The 13,584-nt window shown below is 37.4% G+C and overlaps 1 protein-coding gene across 3 annotated transcripts in view; it reads left to right on the top strand.

The window, feature by feature from the left end:
- The window catches only part of cdh19 (cadherin 19, type 2), a 54,795-nt gene that overhangs the window by 36,863 nt on the left and 4,348 nt on the right, over positions 1-13,584 (top strand). The window contains exons 7-12 of one of the 3 annotated variants that reach the window (XM_024280418.2): positions 1,511-1,764; positions 4,007-4,143; positions 5,669-5,790; positions 6,096-6,213; positions 9,921-10,172; positions 12,686-13,335. In XM_024280418.2, coding sequence (XP_024136186.1) covers positions 1,511-1,764; positions 4,007-4,143; positions 5,669-5,790; positions 6,096-6,213; positions 9,921-10,172; positions 12,686-12,696 — 894 coding nt within the window. In that variant the 3' untranslated portion in view covers positions 12,697-13,335. Of the gene's footprint in view, positions 1-1,510; positions 1,765-4,006; positions 4,144-5,668; positions 5,791-6,095; positions 6,214-9,920; positions 10,173-12,682; positions 13,336-13,584 lie in introns of those variants that run through there. The other 2 variants (XM_024280417.2, XM_024280415.2) reach the window with 2 other exon arrangements.

The following is a 13,584-nucleotide window of genomic DNA, read 5'->3' as shown; positions in this document are numbered from 1 at the left end:
TTCTTATTTTTTGATTTTAGATATTATCCTCCTCTGTGTTGCTAGGCAGATTACGAGACCTAACTCTAATTTTTCACAATTCCTTTAAAATTTTTAAAGGGATTTTGGTGCTTAAATATTATTAGACCTTAAAGACCCACTCCATTCATATTTTAATCTGTTTTCAAAGCGTCCACAATGGTCTTTTAGTTATAATTATGCTACTTTTAGCCAAAATAAAATAATAATAAAAAGAAAAAATTGGGCCATCAATCAATTAAAAAATGAACTAGTTAATCCCAAATCTAGTAAAATATTAATCGCAATCAATTTTGTTTTTTAGTTATAGTATTTCCCGACTACATATCTGCGAATAGTCACGATATAAAATCACACAAACTGTACATTTAGAACTTTTTTTTTTTTTAAGGTCGTCAACCATTAGAACAATCAAATTAATCTATTTTGTTTTAATTAATCACTATCAATCAATACTTGGTACATTTTTTAAAATATGCAGTTTTTGAACAAAAACAGGCCAGAGTGAAATTTTCTCATCATTTTTACTGTCTAAAATTCTTCAATTTATTAAGTGTTAACCCAGAAGTGTAATTTATGTACAAAACATATTAACAGTAAAATAACCAGAACTCTAAAAACTTCTATGTCTGCAGTATTACTCCAAGAAATAAAGATGCTGACATACAGTACAAAAAAAAATTAATAGAGTTTCTGTCACTGCTCTATTTCTCCGTGTAGGCCTTGCTTTCCTTTGCCGCTGCAGTTAAGGCTCAGCGATGGTTGTCGTGAAAAATAGTCTTTTTGTGAAAAAGCGATCTCAACCAAATAAAGAAACCAAAATATCCCCAAAGCACAAAGTAGTTATAGTTTTTTGTAAACATGAACGCGTTAACACATGCGATTAATCAAAAAGAATTAATGTATTAATATTCATTAATGCAAATTAATATATTATTATATCCGATCTAGGCTTCCAAGTTGTGCGTTAAAACACTTTGTCGGGTAATATCCCACTTATACTATTGGTCACTTACAAAAGAAATAAATATTCAATCGTTTTTTGGTTTATTTTGTTTTTTGTTTATTGGCTTAGATCGCTTTTTCACAAAAAATGAAGAAAAATGTTTTCTCTTGCCTGTTTTTGTTCAAAACCCAAAGTTAGTCATAAAATCTACCTATTAAACATTGTGATTAATAGTGATTATTCACAATACAAAAGTGTGATTAATCTGATTTTTTTTAAAATAACATTCTAAATTTAGAGTTTTGTGTGTAATTTCCTATTGTGATTATTCATAGATAATGAGTGGTTGGCAAATACTCAAAAAAAAAAGTTAGTTGCGATTATTTTTTTCCAGGTTTGCGATTAATTAGTTAATTTTTTTATCAATTCCCAGCCCTAGATTTTTTTTAAACATTATTTTGTTTGTCTTTTAGATTTTTTTAATCAGCTTTCAGCTACTTTAACACAAAGTCTGATGATATGAAATGTTGTGTTTTCCACTTACAGCCTTTGGACTACGAATCCAAAAGACGCTACATTATGGCAGCAGAGGCCGTCAACGATCACGTCGACACGCGGTTCCTGCCTCTGGAGGAGTTCAGGGACAAGACGACCATCAAGATCGTGGTGAGGGACGTGGACGAGCCTCCAGCCTTCGTCTCGCCAGTCTACGAGTGGAAAGTTCCTGAAAATGCGGCTGTGGGAACGGTGGTTGGCAGCGTCGGCGCCGCAGACACTGACACACACAACAGTCCCATCAGGTAATGCAGGCTGTCTAAACCAGGAAGAATGGCATCTGCCACCCCCAACAACCTGCATGATAATGACGCGGTAGACACCCAGGCTGGTGTGAGCGCCTCATACTGAGACAGCTTCCTCCACAGGGTGAAAAATCATTCCATTTCAAACAGTGTTGCTGCCTCAGTGCATCCATTTTTACCCTTGATCTCTGGATACCCCGTACATGGTCATATTTATCTCATATTACTTTAGTGGGAAATGAGCTCTCCTGAATAAATCATGACATTTTTTCTCTATACCTCACAGGCTTTTCTATCTTTTGCCGGGGTATTATCACAAAGCGACGTTCCTAGGACGTGGGAATGTAATAAAGCACCATACAAGCTGGCATATGGAATTCAGATTTGCACTCATTTGCAAGTGAGGCACGTTGCAGAGGAAGCAGCAGTGCTACTGGTGCCTGTAGTCCATCTCAGCAGAGCTTAAGAGTGGCAGGTGCTGCATATCATCCTCAGCGTCGCGTCTATTACTGTCCCTCTGGTGACAGTGTCTCATTGATTAATAAATTCAGCCTGACATTTTAGAGCTTTCCACAGTTCTGGTAAATATGATTAAGTTTGCTGTGGTCAAATTGGCTTATTTCCCACGTTGTTATCAGCAAAGTAGCTCAGGGAAATGAGTCATTAGTCCGTTAGCCTAATTCACAGAGGTGTTATAATCCCTTAAGGGTTAAAGATACCAGGATGTCAGAGATCTAAGCTGTGGTGAGCTAATATTTATGCACTAAAAACATTCTCCTGAAAAATTATGTTTCTAAAGATTATTTTAATAAATAGTTTAAAAAAAATCCTTGTCTCTTCAGGTGAACAAAATGTGAGCCGTTTTTCAACATTATACTTGATTTTCTTTCAAAAAGTGAACAAATTGCAAAAACACGAAATCTGGACAAGTTTTTTTGTCGGGTTTGTCTTTTAAATGTCTTAAAAATGACATACGACAGAGTATTAGGGGTGGTTTACAAACAAAAAATAAACAATTACAACTATAAATCGCGTATTATTACTTTTTTTTGGTTGCCCCAAGACCAAACTAACTTAACGTTTGTCTAAGATGTTCTTGAAAACACTTCATTTTCAGCATTATCTCTAAAGAAACTAGTTTTTCACATTACATATGTACATTTGTCCAACTTTATCTTATCTTTTTTACATTTTGAAATAAAGATAGTTGGACTTTTCTAGGACTTAAAATCATTTTTTTGGAAAACCCATTAAAATGTACTTTTTTTGTTGTTTTTTTTGTAATACAACCTATTTTAGAACATTTCTAATCATAAGAGCAAAATATTATATATATTATAGCTAATTTCAAGATCAGACTAAAAGAACATCATGGAGCTTATTTTAGTAAATCAGAAACATTCTCTTAGTTCAGGGGTCTAAGAGACCCTAAAGAGCCACATGTGGATCTTTTACCGCTCCAATATGGCTCCCTGGTTAAAGACAAATAATAATTGTGAACAGTAACTATAAAGTAATTAAGCTGAATACAAATTGAAGCACAGGATGTATTACAATCCAAACTAAATAGGCAGATTTTCTATTTTTGAACAAACTCAAATATTTTACTTGCACTTTATATACTAAAAAATAAACTATAGCTCATTGAAATTAGCGCTGATTTAATATTAGTTTACTAGATTGACAAATTTCTGGCTGATATGCACCAAAAATGGTAAAAGAAACTAATAAAATGACACAATTTTACCACATTTGCTACATTAAAAAGATTCTCTGATACAGAGGGACTTTTATTTTGAAAGGAAATTGTGTAAACGTCTGTTTAACAGGAATATTTTGGTAAAAAAGCTATATTCTCTTTATGTTTATGATTTATACATGCAAAAAAGATAACAGTCCATCTATATTTATCATAAAAATCAGTGGGTTTTTTTTGTTTTTTTTTTAAGGATGATGTGAGATTTTAGTGCGAAATTCATGTTGAATGTTGCAGACCTCGTCCTAGTTCTATTGGCAGATTTTTTTCACTCACTACAAGGCAAAAACATTTTGTATCTCTTGAAGGATGTTTTTTTTTTTCAAAGTATTTCTGTTTTACCTTTTGTAAAAAAAGCTTTTATTGGTAGCTTTCATGTCTGTAAATAGATTAAAACTTAGAGCAGTTGGCCGAATTAATCTTTCACAAATGTTTCGTCTGCCCAGAAAACATTCTAATTATGTCGTTCTGTGAATTCTCTCCCAGATACTCTATTGACAAAAGGAGCGATGCCACCAAGTGGTTCAGAATAGACCCAAACAATGGAACCATCGCCATCGTGAAAGCTTTGGACCGAGAGGCTGCGAGCTGGCACAACTTTACTGTTGAAGCAAAGGAGGAAAGTAAGAAGGTTTTCCGTTGATATGATCTTTACACACTTTGTACACTTTTGTCTGACAGAGATGATTATTTTCACACTTTTCTCTTGTTTAAACTCTCAATGTGCAAACCGTCAAAGAAAAAAGTCAAATTTTATGGACTGAAAACAAAGATCTGATTGGGGTTAAAGATTTGTGTCAGATTTGGTAAGCTGATCGCGTTTTGCACAGGAGATACGGCAAAGAAGAGGCTGGTTAACCATTGGTTCCAGCCAATCATGGCTCAGAACACGATTGCACAAAAAAAAAAAAAACATACGACTCAGTTTCAAAAAGGTTGGTGACCACTGATCTACAAGAATATGTTTTAAAACCACTTATTTAGACTTTTTCATATTAAAAATCAGGCATTTCTGTTTAAAAAAAAGTGGGAAAATGTCAAGTTTCATTGGATTTTATTCACAATCTAAGTTTAAAGCAGCTGATAAGAAAACTCTGATGACCGAGCAATCTAGAATCCTTTAAACGCATCACTTACCGACAAATCTATAAAACTTATTTGTGCGTAACTGAAGTTTTAAAGATTTAAAGATGTGTAATTGGTTTCAAGCTGATGTAATTTTAATTTGTGCATGTGTAAATTGTATTTTTTTGAATTTTATATTTTTTGTACTTATGCAGATACTGTATTATGAGTTACAAATCAAGAATTACGCTCGTAAAAATTAAGAATATGCACAAAAAAATCCTAAATTATGCAAAAAGCATGAATTAGAGGTTATACGTATTGTTCTTTTCATAAAAATCCCCCCAAAATCCTAAACCAGAGAGTCATGATACCATCTTAAGTCACAACAAATATTCACAAAGAGTCTAAATAAAACTTTACCATAAAATTCTGCAGGAAAACCACCAAAAACTGATTTGAACTTCAGAAATTCCTCCTGTAAAAACCCTCAAAAGTCAAACTGCAGACGGATTTAAAATGAAGACCGAACAAATTTTTCCAAAGATTTATTTAAAACGAATTCTTGATTGCAGTGGCTGTTGCCAAGGGTAGCATAAGCACTTTAGGGGGCAATCACTTTTTATATAGGAACGAGTTGCTTTTCTCCATTAAGAAATTAAGTCATAGGTGAGAAGTCACTATTAAACAAAACAGTTTATAGTGCGTAAATGGATAAATTCTTATAAACCCAAATTGTGCAAAACAAACAAGCAGAAGAAAAACTCCAATATGAAAAATAATTTTCTCTTAAAGAGGCCATTTATTTAAATTAATAAAAGCACTTATCGAGATAAATTGAAGAGAAACTGAGTTTTCTTGGTGGCACTTGTGTTTGAAAGATTTACAGTTTCCCTCGGTGGTTGCACATCTCGACTTTAAGAATCATTAGGCTCATTTTGGTAAAAGCAATGCGACTTGGATGCCCCGTTTGGCTGCGCGGTCTTAACTGCATTTATCAGTCTTAAGTGTTATTTTGACACAGCTTTCCAAGGCGTCTGTGATGCAGTGGACTCCACCGAATGTCTCTCTTCACTGCTGCAGCGCCGAACCATTTATCCTCCGCGGTGGCGGTGTTCATCAAAGTGCTGGACATAAACGACAATGTGCCGAGGCTCGCAAGAGATTACCAGCCATATATCTGTGAGGGCACGCAGGCGGGAGAAGTATGTACATCATGATGTGCTGATAGCTAAAATCTAATTGTACACGAATGTAACCGGCAAATGTTCCCGGACTGTCATGTTTTTTTACTCTTTTAAACAACGACGGCACGACAAAGAAATATTTGATTACAGTACAGCAGCATAGCAGGATACATTCATAACACTGACAGCTGCTGAATTACATTGTTGAGTGTTATTTCTCAGAAAGGAGATGTATAGGTTTGTTGAACTCCAAGGAAATCTGATATTTGCTGGGTTTTATTAGTTGTGCTCATATTTTTTTATTTTTTTGTTTTGTCTCTTAGCTCATTCAGCTCCTCAGTGCCGTTGATCTCGACAACCCCGAGGAGGGACACCACTTCTATTTCTCCATGGTCCCAGAGAAGCACATCAATCCAAACTTCACCATCAGAGATAATCAAGGTTATCTTCATTTACACAATAATGGCACACAGAGAACTTGCAGTACTTTATAGTGATGCTAATCTGGGTAATTGCTGTGAACATTTTCAATTACAGGGCCCGGTTTGGGACGTTTGTCAACAACCAATTTTAGCTTCTTTTTCGTTTAATGCCAAACAAAAGCACTTTATTTATTTGGATTATGGCTTTGGGGGAAATCGATTTCTGGATGGTGGAAATATAATTACCTACACGGCTACCTAGCTGCTCACTTGTTGATGATCAATTACCCTCTTTTTTTAACTGTAGAGCTCAAAGCATGTTTTGCAAGGAAAGGTATTGATCGGAGGTGGTAGAACACCTGAAGGCAACAGATTATTGATGGAGTTTTGTCAAGATAATGTTTCATACACATATTTTGACTGAAGTATGGCTTCTAAAACACATTTCTCTTCCATGTTTAACTTTGTAACAGTTATGAATAAATAGGGCTGGATAATGATAATAATTTCCCAAAAGAAATTCGGTTCTTTCGATTCACTCAATACAATTCAATTCCTTGAAATTTTGAGTTTTCACATTAAGACATTTTTTTTAGAAATACATTAATGTCTGTTTGGGTCGACTGAGCGTTAGCATTATCCGTCCTATGGGAAATTGAATTAAACGTTACCATCAAGTTAGCAGACTTTGGCTTTCATTTACTAAATTGATTTCTGTTTTTATGGATCAATTATTGGTTTATTAAGCTTAGATCGATTAAAATCGATTTTACCAACCCAGCCCTATGAATAAATGTGTTTCCCTACATTAAGGACCAGTGAGTACTGCATGGAGACGATGCATCAGAAATGATTGCTTTTACTGTGAAAATCTATATGAAAATATGTGATAGCTTTCCTAAAAAGTTAGCTTTGAAAATGTAATTTTCCCTCCAAATTGTCAAACTACTGCAGTGAAGAAATAGTGGAAACCAAACAAGCACTCAAATATGATTAAGAAAACCCTGTGAGTCATTAAAAACATCTGTTTGAACCTGCCTGATTATCGTCGGAGGTTTTAATCCGACAACAAACTCTGCTCCAGTTTGAATCATTTCCCCTTTAAGTGCAGTGAACCAACACTCGGGTGACTCAGTGTTGTTGCAGTGAGACCCTCAGCATAAATGAATTCTGTATAATTATTCTTCTTGCAACAAGAAATGTCATCCTGCAAATTACTGACATTTCCTAATAGAGGCTTTAGGCTGTGGGGCAAAAACGAATACATAAAATGAGATTAAGTCTTACTTACATGCCAGAGCTGCGATAGCAACGGTGGCGAGGGGCAGTCAACCTATTTAAGCATGTATTATGTATGGCAACGGGGAAAAGGCAGCAGACGGTGTGCTGAAGGTATAGAGCGTGCTTTAATATGTTGAATAAAAATGAAGTGTCTGTGTGGGTGCGAGCAACAGGGACATGAATAATGAATCAGGAAAGTGGAGTCTTTGTGTTGTGGTTGATGAAGTCTGCATCAGATCCAGACTTCCTTCAGCTCTCAAGTTGGCATCCATCATTGACACCGAGAAGACGAAGAAGATCAACTAGACCGGAGCAGAGCCATTGAAGCTTGGAGACTTTTACATATGACGTAAAAACCTGACGGTATCCTTCCTCAGCCTCAAGAACATCTGGAGATCCCACCAAGACTCACTTGTTCAACTTAAACATCAAGTTTGTCCCACTGGATGGAAATGAAACGTGGAGGAAAACAAAATTCTAAGTAGGGTTGGTCACAGAAGTTCGGTTCCGAGTAGGAACCACTATGATTCTTATGGTTCTACACTAACAAGCTGCTGCAAACGGTGCCGGATTTCAGTGCTAAGTTTCATTAAAGATCTATTGGTCTTCGGACAGGTCAATCACTTCTACTCTCTTCAGTACTTTAAAGTATCACCCAATCCTTTTGCCTCTCCTGCAATTGTGGGCAGGCTCATATAAATCCAATGACGAGGCGAGCACGAGAGCGCGCAGTGCACAACTTCGGAAAGTCTGGCTGCATTTCAAAACAGAAGTTTGACAGGTCGCTGCGTCGCAGCAGCCAATCAGGAACTCAGCGTTGGACATGTGATATTTTCAGTGACCTGATCAGCGGATAAAATAACCCAATAAGAGCGTTTTTGTCCTGTCGCGGTGCGGCGGTTTTCTGTCTGCAGACAGACAGACTTTTATTTTATTTATTTATTTTCCCCTACGCTCGGGTTAATGCTAGCTGCAAATTCGCCACCTGGCGAAAAAACGGTGCACAGCCAGTTGCTCGCCAAAAGACCGGCACACAGCCGATTTCCGCGAGGGGGCCATCGTTTTAGGCTTAGAGGTTGTGGAGCTCTGATTTAATAACAATCAGCACATCAAAAAACAACACTCAAGCATCAATTTTTGACGCGGAGGTCTTATCTATGAGTCAATGTGACTTGGGAATGAAAATCTGTTGATTTGGGAATTTGTAGGCATTATTTTTATTACTAAAGTACCCAAATTGGCACAGATTAGGAATCAAAACCAAAGAACCGAGTTGGCACCAGAACCATATAAAACCCAGTTGGTGCCAACCCTAATCATGAGATTACAGACCTTTATCCATTCCTATAAGATGAATCCTCAAGATCTACTGGCCAGAAATCATCAGCAACAAAGAGTCCTGGCAAAGAACAAACCCGATAAAAAGAGGAAGATTGGATTGGATCGTCCACACCCTAATCCAGGTCTTAAAGGCTGGCCTCCAGAGGGCTTTCCAGAAACCATGCCTGTTGTTGATTACCTGGAACAGGTGTGGGTAGCCAATAGGGATCTTTAATGACAAGGTTAGGCGGCAGTGTCCAGCACTATGCGAAAGGCGGCTCTACAGGAGGGGACAGAGTACAGGGTCAACACCTGTGCCGAACCTCTGTCATGGATCTCCCCAGCTGGTGCTCCTGCCAGGAGTCCCACCGACTCAGACTGCTTCGGCTAGTTCAGCATCACGATGGCGGGCGGTGGATGCTGACACGATGTCCCTTCTGCCTAGTGCTCTAAATGTCTCCCTCATGTTTCCATTAACTATGAAATTGCTCAAATCCAATTTGCGCAATTTCATAGTTAATGGAAACACAGCTCATGAAGCTCTTCACTTACTTCGTCCGTTTACTTGCATTAAAATGTTTTAATAAAAGGTGCTACAAATCCGGACACTAGTGGAATTTCCGCTTCTGGCTAAGATTTCGGAGCCCCATTGTGTCTGCTGCCCTTGATAAATTGACCTAGTTGTTTAGAAAAATAAAATTTTATATTTACATTGTTCTTATTTTTATGAGAACCATTTATAAACCAGTATGTTTGGCATAAATTAAACAAACTAAGAGAAAATAGATTTTTTCCCCCAAATATCAAACAGTTTATAACTTTTAACAGAGGTTTGCAAGACTTCTTTTCCAAATAAAAGACTTTCTGTGTCACATAGGATTATCTTGATGGAGCAAATCGTGTGATAGTTAGTGTAAATTCAGCAATGACAATAAAAAAAACATATCAATTTTAAATGTGTGTGGTGATTTTTAGCCAGAAATTCCTAAATCTAACAGAGCTAATTAACTGTATTTCTCTGAACCATGAGGCACATTTTGGAGTTTTTTCATCATTTAAGTCAAAGACTTTAAGATAGCTTAAACCTCCTGTGATTTTCATTTCTTCTCCATCGACTTCTTTCAGACAATACAGCCAGCATTGTGGCACGCAGGAGTACTTTCACCCTCAAAGACCGCGCGCACTACTTCCTGCCTGTGGTGGTTGCGGACAGCGGCACGCCGACGCTCTCCAGCACCAGCACTTTGACCATCAGCGTGTGCCGGTGTCAGCCTGCAGGCCACTGCCCCACCGCAGGGGTGGAGAGTCTGCCTCTGTCTCTGGATCCCAGCATGCAAACAGTTTTAGGGATTCTGGTTTGCCTGGTCACTATTACAGGTAAGTAATGAGATACTACAGAGATGAAGAGTTTGATCCTCTGGTTGTGCTACTTCAGCTTGGAAACTCAAGCGCATACATTTGGATGCCTAATTTTTCCTGGATTGTAGAAACACCGATTTGAAGAGAAAACACAATGTTTCCAAATCAATAAATGCAAATTAGAATATGGAACGCCAGAACATCAATCACAGAGAGGCTGCTCTGGAGATGTGCATTTCAGATTTTAGATAATGTCGATGTGAGGCTTCAGCTGGAGAGTGAAATATCTGCTTCTGCTAAATGTTTGGCATGGCTTTCTGCGCACATTGATTGACAAGACAGATATGTGGATAAACAAGACAGCTGCGTCTGGGGCCGTATTGAAAAGGCAGTTTGTTTCATTTACTCTACAGATAGGTACACTTTACTTTCAAAAGGAGCTTGATGGAAACGTTTTTGTCGTACTGTAAAACAGACAAAGCAAGAACGTTGTTTTCCTTTCATAAGTATGTTCTGTAATCTTTTTTTCGTAATTGTACTTTGGTAAAATCCAATAATAATGACTCGAACGGTCTGAGAGACGCTCGGTTATAATCGAGTTACGTTGTTTGTAGCCAACTAAACATTTGGAGGCAGACAGACAGACTGGGCCTGAAATACACTCAACAGTTACATGTTTTCTACAATTTCTCAGAGGTCAGAGTGGACTTAAACTACCAGCGAAAAGTTTTAGAACACGATTATATTAGTGGTTTTGTCTTTTTCCAGTTCATGGTGGTAAAGTCCAACGAACAGCTTGGAATACCAAAAAAAAAAGTATACCTATAAGACCCACTCCAATACAAATCACTTTTTTGGTGTTTTTAACATGTTCTTGTAGAATTTTCTCCTCCTATATGAAGGAGTTTACAATTAAAACTTCATTTCTGAGTATTTCTTAATTTAAATCAAGAGCAGATGAAAACTGGATGCTCGAAAAAGCTCAGACTAATCAGGAAATCAAGACAATCTGGCCAAAGGGAAAAAATATGGCGCCCAAAAATGAATAGCCAGATGTCCCTCCCCCTGCCAGAGCTGGCCGCAACAAAAAAGGGTCTTTTTTTTTTACCCTTTGACCTTTTTTTTCCTGTGACACTCTCCGTCACTGAGAAAAATTGCATTTCATGGCTCCGATCAACTGATTCACAGAGAAAAAAACAGTTGCACTTTATTCACATTCAAAAACGTAAAATCTGATAGTTCGGAAAAGGTTTTAAACCATCATTTTGAAAGGGTTTCCTAAAGTTTAGGAAATTTCCACGTACGCAACCGGCTAAAGTTGCGATTTCCGCTTCCGGCTACAGATTGATTCTGACGCCGTCTTGCGTGTGACTAGAGGTCCCTTACTGAAATGGGTGAGCCAAAGTCTATTTGCACAGGGCTGCCTATTCCCGGTCCTCGAGAGCTACCGCCCCGCCTGTTTTCCAGATCTCCAAGCCCTGCCAGATGCTGATAAGCTCAGTCAGATTTCTTCACATTCTGACTGAGCTGAACAGTGGAAGGAGACCTGGAAAACAGGAAGGGTGGTATCTCTCGAGGACCAGGAATGGGCATCCCTGTATTAGGATTCCTTCCAAAAAGGATTCCAAAAGCCACATCCCCCTCAGAGGAGATTTTGGAAACAGAGGCTTCAGATCGACATGAAAAGTGGCTTTTTAAAACATTTAGGTTGTAAGATTTTGGTTAAAAACTTCATAATTCAAATTGAAACACTACTGGGAATGTTTTTTAAAATGAAAAATTTGTCTTTTAAATGACCACTAAGAACAATTTTTACTAAAGATAAAAATATATAGTTGGAGTGGGACTTCAAACTTACCACATTTCAGATTTACACAAAGGTTCCCCTAACCATTGAACATGAAAAAATAAAGAATTTAAAGCCGTTGACCGAGCTGTACAAGTCACTCCTACAGGTGTTCCAACGTTTTCTGATGACTTACGACCTTCTCCCTCTGCCATAGAGTGATCCTGAATCACACCGCGGTTCCAAACCCTTGTGAACTTAAGCTAAACAATATTGCACAGCCTAAAGTGGTGTGTTGTTTCAGAAATAGGCAGCTAACAATGGAAGAGAGACAGACCTCGACAGGCCTTTCTTTGTTACAGGGAAACTGCAGAGAAAGTCAAGAGGTCAGTGAGAAAAGTTTGTTTAGCATGAAAACTTGCTCAAAAACCAGGCAAGAAGAGTTCTGCCAGAGCATAACTGAATCAGAGAGCAAGTTTCAGGAAGTTAACTCTTGCATGACAGGCGGTTTCAAGCACAGCTTCATTGGCCGTAGTTCTACTGTGTTGAAGAGAACATTTTGGGTTGAAATTGCAGCGAGAAAGTCATTGCTAAACCTCAGAATCCGGCAGGAGAAGATTCAAAGTCGGTTTTGTGGATCCATAAATCCACATTCAAGGCTGATAAAACATCCAGCGGATCAAACTCCAAATTATTACCGTCTCTTGTATATTGTGTTTCACGAGAAGTCATTTTTTTGCAGCAGATATGAGCTAAAGCACCAACACCGCATTGGCAAGTATCCGCGCTTGGGTTTTCCTTTAACAAATCTGCAGCCTTTTTTGAATCCAGCGTTTGAAAAGCTCGCCGGCGTGCCTTTAACACAAACGTGTACAATGCTGAAAGCTTGCAGCGCCGCAATGTCAGGTAATGAGTGTATCAGCTGCAATACATCAATACCAACGGCATTCTGGGATGCTGATGGGTTTGCATAGTGAGGAGCTTTATTATGACCTCGGCTGCTTTGTGTCCCCCCCTTGGCCCATCACATGAAAGATTAATGACACAACCTGCTATGCTAACACTTGGTCAACAATAGTCCATAAAACAATTAAGACATATGTGTATTTTTTAGCATTCGGTGCCGAATGGAGCAAAAAAAGGGTTTTAATCTGATTGTAGCATCAAGTAGTGCTGGGCGATATGATGATACATTTCTACTGGGCGATAGAAAAGTATCTATTGTGCCATTTCTCTTCTATCGTTTTTATTTGTTCATTTTTATTGTTAAACTTTAGTCCAAAAATGTGTTTTCCTTATAAGAAACTTGAGACTTTTGTGCACTTTATATAAAAAAAAAGATTTTCAATTGTAACTTTTCAATTATGTTACTTGTAAAAATAAAATCAGAGGAAAGTAGGTACTGTCGATTTTTTCCAGAAAATAACTGAAAATATACTTTTATTATTGTGATATATAGTGTTATTGTGATATAAAATATTCTATATCATTCGATTGTCGTGCAATTCATTTTGCTGCGATTAATTTATAGTGACCTTTAAATTAATTAATCAAATTACTAAATTATAATTACAATTTTAAATCAGATAATTGCTGTTAAAAGTCTTGTTTTGAGGTATTTTATTTAAGTCTGTGAAATTGTGG

Source organism: Oryzias melastigma, linkage group LG20 (assembly GCF_002922805.2).
Source record: "Oryzias melastigma strain HK-1 linkage group LG20, ASM292280v2, whole genome shotgun sequence".
In the NCBI taxonomy this organism is placed as follows: domain Eukaryota; kingdom Metazoa; phylum Chordata; class Actinopteri; order Beloniformes; family Adrianichthyidae; genus Oryzias; species Oryzias melastigma.
This window is presented reverse-complemented; position numbering and strand designations above follow the sequence as displayed.